The 12047-nt window shown below is 42.9% G+C and overlaps 1 protein-coding gene and 1 long non-coding RNA gene across 4 annotated transcripts in view; one reads left to right on the plus strand and one right to left on the minus strand.

The window, feature by feature from the left end:
• Nucleotides 1–11292, minus strand: part of LOC144767854 (uncharacterized) — a 29661-nt gene extending 18369 nt beyond the window's left edge. Inside the window, exons 1-3 of one of the 3 annotated variants that reach the window (XR_013598361.1) lie at nucleotides 11252–11292; nucleotides 10331–10418; nucleotides 7022–7079 (exon numbers count right to left, since the gene is read on the minus strand). This is a non-coding gene — a long non-coding RNA (uncharacterized LOC144767854). Of the gene's footprint in view, nucleotides 1–7021; nucleotides 7125–10330; nucleotides 10731–11251 lie in introns of those variants that run through there. The other 2 variants (XR_013598359.1, XR_013598360.1) reach the window with 2 other exon arrangements.
• On the plus strand, nucleotides 1720–3456 carry LOC144767853 (olfactory receptor 1G1-like). Its single transcript, XM_078651215.1, has one exon. The coding sequence runs from the start codon at nucleotides 1720–1722 to the stop codon at nucleotides 2641–2643; it is 924 nt and encodes a 307-aa protein (XP_078507341.1). The 3' UTR covers nucleotides 2644–3456.
• Nucleotides 11293–12047: the final 755 nt, after the last annotated feature.

A 12047-nucleotide genomic window follows, 5' to 3' on the forward strand; every position in this document is an offset into this window, starting at 1 on the left:
TGGAAGATGGAAGACATTTCCCTTGTGGTCAAGTAGTGACCACCCTGTGCAAACAGGCACCAACAGCAACTTTGCCAGTCTGCATTTTTGAGGCTCCCGCCGGATCCCGAAGAATCTGAGACACAGAAACTGGACTTCCAGAATTCTCTGACCCCTACCCACATCCACAGCAAAGCTGAGACCCATGGCGGACATGAGAGACGTAGGACCGGACACCCTTGACATCCTGCATTTTGCTACCTGCACTCCTTTCCTGAAGTCTCAGTAAGTTGTGCATTGGGGTAGGAGAAGCCCCAGACCCGAGCACCATTTGCACTGATGCACAGGCCCCCACACTCCCCGAGTGTCCAGTGGACCCCGCTTTTGCATTTCAGCTTGACACATCTTCCTGGTTCGTTGCCCGTTGGCTAGTGAGCCCCCTGAAGACTTTCCTTTTCAACAAACTTGCTTTCCTGGTTGCTCCAGCTTCCCTACAAAGGAGAAGCACCACAGACCTTGCTGGTCTGCAACAGAGCCAATCTCGACATCCTTTGTGGCTTGCGCTTGCTAAGCCTTGTTGGTTCCAATCTGGATACTGAGACCGCAGTCAACTAGATCCTTTGTGGGACAGCTCGAATCCAGTGCCTGGTCATTGTCAATGCCTCCTGGACCTCGGGGCAGAAGAGACAATCTCACCTTCTTCACCTTCAAGCACCCAACATCGTCTGCTTCCTTCCTGGTACCTTCCTGGTCACTGGCTAGTGACCCAGACTCCGTCCCCTCTGCTTTCAGGTTCTTCAGATCTTTGATCCACCCAGGATCCACCCAGACACTTTTCCTCTGGTTGCCTGCAGCACTTCTTTGTAGCTCTCCATTGAAAACGATTACAAAACCCGACACGAAAAGGCACCTATGCACCCGGCTTCCCTGGGTGAGGTAACACGAGTACTCCGGTGCTCCCGTGGGTTTTGACTCTCGAAGTGTCCTACTTTAAAAGGGTTCCATCGTAGTCCATCCGGAAGTGTCCTTAAATTGTACTTTTGTAACTTCTGCGTTTCCCATAGAAAGTCAATGGTGACCCACGTCTGTGTTTAGTCACTGCCGGCGTCTCCCGTGGGCCTCCTCCTTCCTAACCTTTGGTTGTTTAGAGTAGCCCCAGCGATTCCCCAGGCCCTAAGCCTACTTTCTATTCCAGACGTGGTTCTTATACCACTATTTTAGTATATGGTTTGTGAGGCCCCCGGGGCATTACTGTATATTGTGCAACTTATCGTATACTAATTGAAATCTTATAATGTACTTTGACCTCTGACCTCATAAAGAGTGCAGAGGGGTTGTGTTTAGAATAAATATATATATATATTTGATATATACCTTGTGTGGTGTACTTTCATTTGGTACTCAAGGGATTATAATTGGTAAAACAACTTGCTTAACTCGCCTACTAAAGTCTTAGGCTGATGACTGCTGGCCACTGCTACCACTAGGATAGCTTTCTATGAAGTTGACTTTACAACTACCATCAATAAGGGTCGATTAGACTGGTGCAAGGTGCCCACTAGAGCCAGTGGACATCATATGCCAGGCTAACTTCTCACAATATGCAAATGATGAAATCAGGAGCTTTTTAGAAGACCACAAATAGAAACTTACAAGACAAAACAGGTAGTCAAAAGATGTATTCACATTGCTGTCTTGCTTTATTTCAGCCTGCCTTCAAATTGCAATAAATCTGGACAAATGGAAGGAGAAAATCTGACTTCAGAGGAACAGTTCCTGCTTATAGGGTTTTCAGATCTTCCACTGCTGCAAGTTCCCCTTTTTATTACATTTACATTAATTTATGTGATGACTCTGCTTGGAAACCTTCTTATCATATCAATAGTATACTCCAGCTCACATCTGCACACCCCTATGTATTTCTTTCTTATAAACGTGGCCTTCATTGACATCACTAACATCTCAGTCACTTACCCTCATATGCTGATACACTTCTTTCAGACAGGAACACTCATTTCTCACACCAAATGCCTGCTGCAGATATATTTCTTTATCTTCTTGGTGGGGACAGAATTCTTTATTCTCACAGTTATGGCCTATGATCGGTATGTGGCCATCTGTTATCCCTTACATTACATGAGCATCATGAACAAAAACAGGTGCATACAGCTGGCCACTGGAAGTTGGTTTTGTGCTGGCCTGATCCCTCTACCGTACACTGTAGTAGTCTCCGGGCTCTCCTACTGTCAATCGCACACCATCAACCACTTCTACTGTGATGTCACTGCCCTGATGAAGCTATCTTGCACCAGCATCCACGGTATTGAGATTATGAGCTATGTATTAGGATCTACTTTTGGACTGTTTCCTTTCATTTTTGTCATCGCCTCTTATGTGAAGATCATCTCAGCGATACTTAAAATGAAGTCTACAGAGGGGAGGCGCAAAACAATTTCAACCTGTGGTTCGCATCTCACTGTGATTATTTTATACTTTGGGTCTGCTTGTCCTACGTATATGAAACCAACATCAAATGTTTCAATAAAAGAAAACAAGATGTTGGCTTTGCTGTACACTGCTGTTCCTCCACTGTGCAACCCTATCATATACACCCTGAAAAACAAAGAATTTACAAATGTCCTCAGAAGGAGAGGAAAATTATGATCGGCAACAGAACCAAAACAATCCACAACTTTTGCAAGGCATCTAAAAACTTTAAGGTGAAAATGTAACTGTAAACTGTGGATGGAATCCTGTACAACAGAACACTTTAATACTCAGTGCCAGGCGTTTGGACGATTATTTGTAACCCTTATAGCATGCACATAGATTAGGGGTAGCCAGGTGTAGCAGCTGCTGCTTCTCTTTCCCTTTGGCCCTCCATGCTTTGCTCTTACTAGCCCTGGTCTCAGGAGCCATAAAGGCAGTTGTATACAAAAGTAAACAGGGTTGACTGGATCTTGTTTACTTTCTGTAGTGTCCCCTCCTTGTACTTCCTCTAACTCTTCAGCAGCAAATAGGAGTATTTGGTGTCCCTAAGTGAGGGCAATAGGTCAATGTTGAAAAGTTATCAGCGGCCAAAGTTACTATGGATACTTTCGACATTTTAGTGACTTGATTGTAATAAATATTGTAATGTAATCATGTTCAACTGTAGTGTTTTGTGAGGATAGTAAATTGGCATTTAGAGGAAGAAGAACAAAACAACCGCAAATGTGTGGGCAGTGCACATTTTCGATAACAGATAGCTGAGAGCAACAAATCATTTAAATGTAGTTAATAAATCGTTATCAGATGTGAGATGATTCTTAAATCACTATTGGTTTGATCTTTGGGGAGATCAGAAAGTGCATCAAAACAAGAGATGACAGGAACATGAACATAAATGGAACTTATGTGTGAAGAGAGTAAGTGATGTAGTACAGAATGGGAGACACATAAATCATTTATTCTGGTTAAACAGCAATCAAAAGGGGGAAAATGATTCTAATAAATCTGGGTGACAAGATTGCCATGAGTCAAATAATGAACGTGATGTATTTGTTGTTTTAAAAGATTTCTTAGATTTAGCTGGTTTAGATTTAAATTTAGATCTATGATCCTAAAACAGATCATGCTTTTCATTGAAATCCCTCCAAAAAGAAGGGTCACATTTTACTGGACATAACACATTAAAAAATGAATTCTTGATCCAATTTAAAACATAACCAAAACCCAGCTACCATCATTATCACATTCTTGAGATAGCACAGCACGTTTCAGTGATTTATGGAGCAAAATAGCATGTTCACATTTCCTCCACATTGCTGAAGAGAAAACATTACCAATTACCCAACATCTTTTTATGTTTAGAGATTCATCTGCATTACAAAAGTAATTGAGTAATTGATGCAAGATGGCCGCCTGGTAGGAGCTCCTGTGAGGAGCTCCCAGTGCTGGGGATCCCATTCGGGCATTATCCCTGTTAGCACCTACCAGCACGACGGAACGAAAGTAGAAAGAAGAACGGAACGAAAGAGTAACTGGATCGAGTAACTGGATTGACTAATGACCCCTGAAATGCCCCGCGATCGGACTTTCGATTCTGACACCCTCATCGCTGTCGCGGTGCTGCTGAGCTGATACCGCGGACCACCCTGCCGACACTGCGGACCACCCTGCCACCAGCCCTGCACTGGATCCAAGGCCGCATAAGAGCGGCGCGTCACTGGGGCGGCTGAAACTCCAGGAGCCTGTTCCAGACAGCTCGACGACTTCGGAGGGCTGGAAGAGGTCCCCCCCTACAAGGCGGAGGAAGGCACTGGAGCTCGGTTGCTGATCAATCCCTAGGCTGCAAAGGAAGCCCAAAGGCATACACGGCAGCATCGGTGGGCACCCTCGGCAGCATAGGAGGGCACCCCCCCGCGCAGAGGCGGCTAAAGCTCCGTGAGCCTGCTGAGCCGGAACCGCCCGCCCGCTCCACCGCAGTGAGACGCAGTGAGTCTCAGAGGCTACGGAGGGCTAAGTAAAGCCGCAGCAGAGGAGCTACAGCGAACGCCAGAGGATTGAAAGTGGCCCCCCCACCGTCCGCTCCACGGTGGAGGACGCCGGCTGCTACGAAGGAGCAGTCCCCCCCCCCTCCTCCTCCCCCCCCGCACCGCAGCACCGGAGACAGGACACGGGCTCAGGAGATGGATGCGCCCTAAGGGTATTGCGCCGCCGCTGCCCAGGGGAGCGACTGAGGAGAGCCCTGAGACCAACAACGGGAGCGGTTCTGCGACAGAAGACTGAAGCCTGCCCCCATCGGCTTCGTTAGATACCGGGTGATTACCTACGCTGCGTCTCATGGTGATACAGGCTTGGAGCCATGATCTGATCTAATCTGTGGAGTTCAATCACAAGCAATTCACAAATTTTAGCAAATCGGAAGGGACTGAGACACTTTGTGGAATAATGCATTGCTTCTGGTCGGACTCAGGGGGCACACAGACTTGAGGTATTTGTATTTCTCCTACCCGCCTGCTCACTTTTAAACTACCTCCTCTATCCAAAATGGCTGGAGCCATAAACCTGTAACAATAAATCCCCCCCCCCCACGGTACCTCTGTCCACGAGGCTCCTCAATTTAACTCCCCCACACAGAGATAAGCATTCCTCCCAGATAGCTGGAGCATTGCTGGCTCGGATAGAAAGTGAAACTCCTCCCCCTAGGCTTAAAGTAATAGCAGCAGACAGAGGACTAATATCTCCACCTCCCCTGCATGCATGAAGGAGAGGGGATACTGCTCTTCTATGCTAGCTAAGCAACAGCAACAAACAGAGGACTAATGTCTCTATCCCACCTATTTGGCGGACATGTTTGACTATTCTCTCTCATGGGCGGACATCCTGGATTAGTCATTTTCTTCTTTATCTGAACACTCGCCAAGAATTAATCACTCTAGACTAATCACAACTACTGTGTACTTGGCTCAGTTAGGTATCTACACCCTCTTGTGAAAGAATGCCTGCATATTATTGTATTATTATTCTTTTAACTATACTCTGAACATATGTAATGCACAGAATGCCACCTCATATATGCAAGAATGTCTGCTTATTATTGCAGTACACTCCTAGCTTTACTCTGAACATTTGTAATGCACAGATTGCTACACCATATCTGAAAGAATGTTTGCCTAGTTTTGCAGTATTGTACCTATACCTGTATGTTGAACATTTGTAATGCGCAGTTTGCAACCTCATATACCTTTTACCGCAGTATTATTCTTCTACCTGTATTTCGAACATTTGTAATGCAATGCTACTTCATTTACCTTGGTTGCTAACTAATGTCATTTCTGATTTCTATGATTTTGGATTGTTTAAGGTGGCACTACCCCATATATATATCTGGTTGATCACCAGTGACACTGTTGTACTCTATAACCTATTGTAACCTATTGTATGTATATGTTTCTCTGCACACTGTTATATTTGGGATACGCCGATTGATCACTAGTACTATTCTTACACCGTGTAACCTACTGTATGTTTTTGTTTTTCCTGCACATGTGTACCACTATAGTGCATTCTCCTAGTCCCACCTAAACCGTCATCGCAACATGGATCCCCCCATCCCCCCCCATTCTCAGTCCCCATTACCCTCTCACCTCCTTTCTTAGTATAACTCCCCCTCCCCACAACATGACCACTCCCAATCCCATTTCCCCTCCTACTCTCAGCCCCCATTACCCTTCCTGCACCCCCACCTCGACTATCAGTCTCCCAGCATACACCCTGACCCACCCACCTACCATCATTGCCCTCACTCACACCACCAACCCCCTCCCCACCTCATCCACACCCCTCCCGCCCAAAACATCCCTTCTCCCTAACACCCTCCCGTACACCAACACAACGCACACCTCCTCGAACACCAGCCCACGCTCCCACCTGCACACGAATTTCCTGGTCAGCCATTCCCCTCAGACGGCCGCCCCCACCTCCACCACCTACCCCACGGTGGACAACATCATGGCCACCCTTGCTCAGATCAAAGATGACATACACAACATCAAGGAACTATTCGACACACACCCCATACACCCACCTCCCTTCCCAACTTATTCCCTACCCACCCGGTTGACTCACTCACTCAACATGCCCCAAACCGGGCATCAATCCCCGCTCTTAGACGCAGCAAATACCCTCGTCCCCCTCGTCGCCCCTGCAACACCTCACACAACTACACCTCCCCGCCCAACGGGTCCTCCATCCTTCCGTCGAACTCTCTCACTCAACCTTAATCATTTTTATTAATTGTCTGATTCCCACATGTTTAACTTTGTAGCCATTGACGTGCGCCATTTATTTGTACTATTTTGTACATAGGTTGGCTTGTAGCCACCTATTTGTACCATTTATACTATGTGACCTATTGATTTATCTGTCTGACTATGCGTCCCCAGGTACTCCTCTTTGTAAAGCGCTCTGATATCCGCAAGGATCTTGTCCGCGCTATATAAAACTTTCAAAATAAATAAAATAAATAAGTATTAAGCTTAGAAAGATAAGACAATACCTTTTGACGCTTGACTGGATTACCCATACCACAGACATTCAATGAGACACTGTTAATCCTGGGTGTAGAAAACACATGAGGATATACAACAGGTTTTAGTAAACTGCAAATAAAATAAAGAAATAATAATCGGTGATAACCAATAAAAAAAATAAGAGTAAATGTTATTCAAAAAGCATGAAAAAAGACAAAAGTGTAAAATAGAAAAAGAACAGAGAAAAAACCCAAACAAGATAGCAAATGAGAAGGGAACAAGCAAGAAAAAGTGTAAGAGGAAAATAGTATAGTGGCAGATCATGGGACAGAACCCAGATCTGAAGGAGACATGAAGTAGCTACATAGGAAGATGATCAGCGTAGCATATATAATGAAGGAAATGAAAAATTCAGGCTCAGGAGCAATATAGTATTAAAAAATTGTGACTGTGTGCGGGAAAGTGTTTATATTTTAAGAGAAAAAATCATAACTTTTGGAAAAATTGGAATCGCCTTTATCAGTAAATGTACAGGTGCATGAATGAAGGACTTTGCAATAAATGTTCAACTGTCTAGCAAAGGAAGGATGGCCAGAAATTATTTTTCTGGCAATGGTAGCAGTAGAGAGAGTCAGAGAAATGTACATGTTTTGGTCAGACCAAGGTCATTTCCTATTTTGTTCCTCAGCATTAAGGTCTCATGATAAATCTGTGTATTCTAATAATAACATAATTATCATCCTTGCCTTAGAAAAATGAATTGGAGTAAAAGATCAAGATGATGTGGTCTGTGAATCACAAGATTTGGTGATTTAGAGAGGTCTAACAAATCCAGCAGAAATGACCTTACAATTCCTTCTGGGAGATCACATAATGATTATTTTATTGATTATGATTTTCTAGCTCTCCGGAGTGCTTTTTAAGTTGTACAATATTTAATGATGCAAAAGGAGAATGGGGAATAATTTATAAGCCTCTTCTGTTGCTGAAGAAAAAGGAGATTTAATATTCAGAGTCCATTTTTCCAGAGGTCTATTACAAATTATTTATTTCACCATCAGTGAAAAATGGTATGAGGAAAATGATAAAATAATTATATATACTCTGAAAATCAAAACAAGGTCTCAAGGCTGTGAGAAGAACCTCAGTGAAGATTACATTTAATTATATGTCAATCAAAGCTTTATTTCGATATAAAAAATATCTTAAAAGCACATAACGAGTAAAATAGAATACATTTTTTGATTAGAAAAACACTTCATAAATAATTAAAAGATAAGAATAAAAAGACATTAAACCATTTACAGCTTTGAACATGATTTAAAAAAAAGGAGTCACATGATGACATTTATCATAAGACTCTAAGTCTAATCACCCATGACCAGCTGAGGAATGTAGCTACCCCACAGGCCAGTGTAGTGTTGGGATCTGTCTGTAAGATTCTTAAGGCAGAGACATGGCTCCTAGTCTCGAGCTGCCGACAAACAGGTTTTAGCCATTTCAATCGTGGTTTGTTATAGGCGCTGCAAACGAAGAAAAGGTGCGGAATAGTTTCTAGTGCAACGTTACAGAACGGACAAGTGGCAAGTGTTTGGTGAGGGGGTTTCCACTTAGAAGTGCGTTCACGAACCAGTAGGGTTCCCAATCTAAACTGGATGTATAAGGCCCTATCTTTGGGTTTTCTGATGAAGTCAATATAAGGTTCGAAAGAGTGTACTGTCTTGTGCAGACGAAACTCGTCTGTGAGTCTACCCAGATTTTCAGCTCTAGAATCTTGGGCATCGACCCACAACCAATATGCTCGCTTGACCTCCAGTTTAGAAACCAGTGCACCGGTCTCCCATGCAGCACTATAACCAATAGCCGTTAACAGCTCCTTAACCTTTTATAGCCAAACAATTTTATGAGACCCCTGCATATTCATAACTTCTCTAAGGCCGCCTGCGTAGCTAGTTAGCTCAGGTGTACGCCACAGACGAACCCAATAGAGAAGCGGACGCAGGATCATAAGGTCTTTAATAGATCTGCGGCAAAGGTCGTATTGGAGAGGTTTGTTAGGCGTGCCCCTGGGTAGGGACAGAAGCTCCATAAAGAAATTATTTTCAGCCATAACAAGGGAATCAACATTGTTGAAGCCCCAGAGCTCCGTTCCGTACAGTGCGCTGCCTATAGCTTTTGCGGAATGGATCTCCAGTGCAGGGGCTATGGGTCTGGATAATGAGGATCTGTGCTCCCTACCGATAACGCCCGCAACACGTTTATGGTTTAGGGCCATTTTTTCAATATGTGGATTCCATTTGAGTTGATCGGATATCCTAATCCCTAAGTAGTCAAACATTTTAACACGCTCTAGTGGCTCCTCATTTAGTGTGAGCGTACGATTTGCTTTCCTACTGGGGTTAAAGTAAAGGAGCTTTGTTTTGGAAGTATTGATAACCAAGCCCCTTAAGTTACAAAAAACACAAAACCGATCCAACAGCTTTTGGAGCCCCATGGGCGTTTTTGAAACCAATAGCGTGTCGTCAGCAAAAAGCATAGCGGGGAGTTTAACACCGGCCAAGCTGGGGGCATCAGCGTCGATGTCAGATAGAAAGGAGACAACCCCATTTACAAACAGGGAAAAGAGGGTCGGCGCCAGGACGCATCCTTGACGAGCACCTCTGTTTTCCGGGATTTAACCGTTTTCTGCTCCTGCGTGCCCCACCGGATGCATGCATACGTTCCATCGTGCATGCGGGCCAACAGGTTCAGAATGGGCAAAGGGAACCCCATCTCCTGCAAAACCACCCACAGGCGCTACACCACAATGATTCAGCACATCATACAATATACAGTAACAGTATTGATCAAATTAATGATATCAGTAGGCCATAGAATTTTCTTTCTTGCTTTTATTCCCAAAAATCTTCACATACAAGTAGCCAACGCGTTTCGTCCGAAGGACTTCTTCAGGGCTACAACAAACAAATATACAAAATATACATATTATACAAAGCTATATTACAATTAAAAACAGGATTTTTCATAAATCATGAGTACAAAGGCATGATGTGCCTGCTACACAGTTCATAAACAAGATTAGCCTACTGACAAGATTCATAATTCATCCTCTCTTACACAAGAAAATAACAACAAGGTCTATATTTAAGCAAGGGCATGAAACGTAATAGTATCCGTGTATTGTTGCGAAGTATACCAAGCTGATGATTTTTCTAAGGTATTTTGCATTTTAGTTAGGCAGGGAACTTATGTTTAAGTAAAGGAGAAAAGAGGTTTTTTTAAACTAGGTCCGCAGATTGGTCATAACAAGAAATAAAAACACAACCATGTCTTACAGAAAATTGTCAAAGAGTACGTCATGGATTAATCATTCCAAGGCTTTATCTCGAGGCGCTTCTTCAAATATTAAATGGCAAAGATAGCCTATTGTGGAAAAGGATTAAATATAAGTTTTTTATAATTTATCCATTTATTAGTGGGGCAACGCTGGTTTATTAAATCCAATATATCACATACCTTATTTTAAAATACACTAGTCAGTTCTCCTCAAAGGGATTTTGGTTGGGTAGATACGTGATTAGAATGGTGTCATTATTTGCATCCTATTTCAGTGATATATGTAGTCACCCTATTAAAAATATAATATATGATGTGAAAACTAGTTTAGAATTTAAAAAACGAGTTATGTTCATACATAGCATCGGGGCAAAGGTATACGGGCCATATTATTGTTATTCAAACATTCTTAAGTACACAAAAGGGGAGGGAACTCTCTGATCAGGTCATGCCCCTTAACCTGAAAATAAGTTATGCCAATGTGCTTGCACAGCCATCCAAATATGCAAAATATGCTGGCATAAAAGATAAGGGGAAAGGGAATACCTGCCCTTATTTAAAGTGTAGTCAGAGCAAAAAAATATAATATATGGTAAAAAACTAGTTTAGAATTTTAGGAAAACGAATTAGGTTCACACATAGCATATGAGCAATGGTATATGAGGCCATATTATTGTTATTCAAACATTTTTAAGTACACGAAAGGGAACTCTCTAATCAGGTCATGCTCCTGAACCAGAGAATACGTATTGCCAATGTGCTTGAACAACCATTCAAGCAGGCAGAATATGCTGGCATGAAAGATAAGGGGAAACGGAATGCCCACCCTTATTTAAAGTGTGGTCAGAACAAAAGTCCATAAGAATTGAAAAAGCCCTGTATCAGCAAAAGTTTAACAGCCCCCCAGAGTATTTACTTACTTGAGTGATCGCAGCGTCTACGTCTTCCCTTGGTATCGGCCTCGAGTTAATAGTTCGAGCACTGACCGGGAAGGGCAAGTTTAAATAGCTCACAATTAGGCTAAAGGACGCAACAAACCATGTGAATGCGACGGCCATCTTTGAGTGGATAAGGATTACCTAAATATTATGGAATTTAAGCCATATTCTACGAAATCCTAAAGTTTATTGTGATAAAAAAGGAATCCATGCGTAATAATTTAAAAACGGTGTATTATTTTACGTTACAATTTTTTTTTCTACCAAATATTTTCAAAGTTATAATCCACATTTGTAAAGCGCACAATCACCCGTAAGGGTCTCTAGGTGCTGGGGGCCCTCAGGAAGATTAAGCAAGCTATTGCCCAGAGTCACATGGTGCTGGGCTAACCTGCCGCCGGAGCCGGGGATCGAACCGTGATCCCCAGATTCCGGAGTCAGTCGCCCTGGCCGTGGCGCCACACCTCTTCCAGTTAGATGATGGTTATAATATTTTTTATAAAGCTATTATCACTGGCACTGTCATAATCTCAGTGTGTGAACCCGCAATTAAGACCTAATATTAGCGTAGTGTTTTTAGTCTTAAAACAGCGAGTGAACCAATATTGAAATGTTAGTTCCGATTTCAGGCGCCATATTGGAACGGGGAATACAGAGTAAAGCTTACTTCGGTTAGTATAACGTTTGGAGATTGTCTATGCATATAGAACAAATAATGTTTAATATTCCATAAGTCAAAACTCATTAAGAGATCCTACTATCATTGTTCCATCTAGTG

The sequence above is a fragment of the Lissotriton helveticus genome, chromosome 7, assembly GCF_964261635.1.
Source record: "Lissotriton helveticus chromosome 7, aLisHel1.1, whole genome shotgun sequence".
NCBI lineage: Eukaryota > Metazoa > Chordata > Amphibia > Caudata > Salamandridae > Lissotriton > Lissotriton helveticus.

Excerpts from the sequence above, each read along its gene's own strand:
- LOC144767853 (XM_078651215.1), top strand. The coding sequence starts at position 1,720 with ATGGAAGGAGAAAATCTGACTTCAGAGGAACAGTTCCTGCTTATAGGG.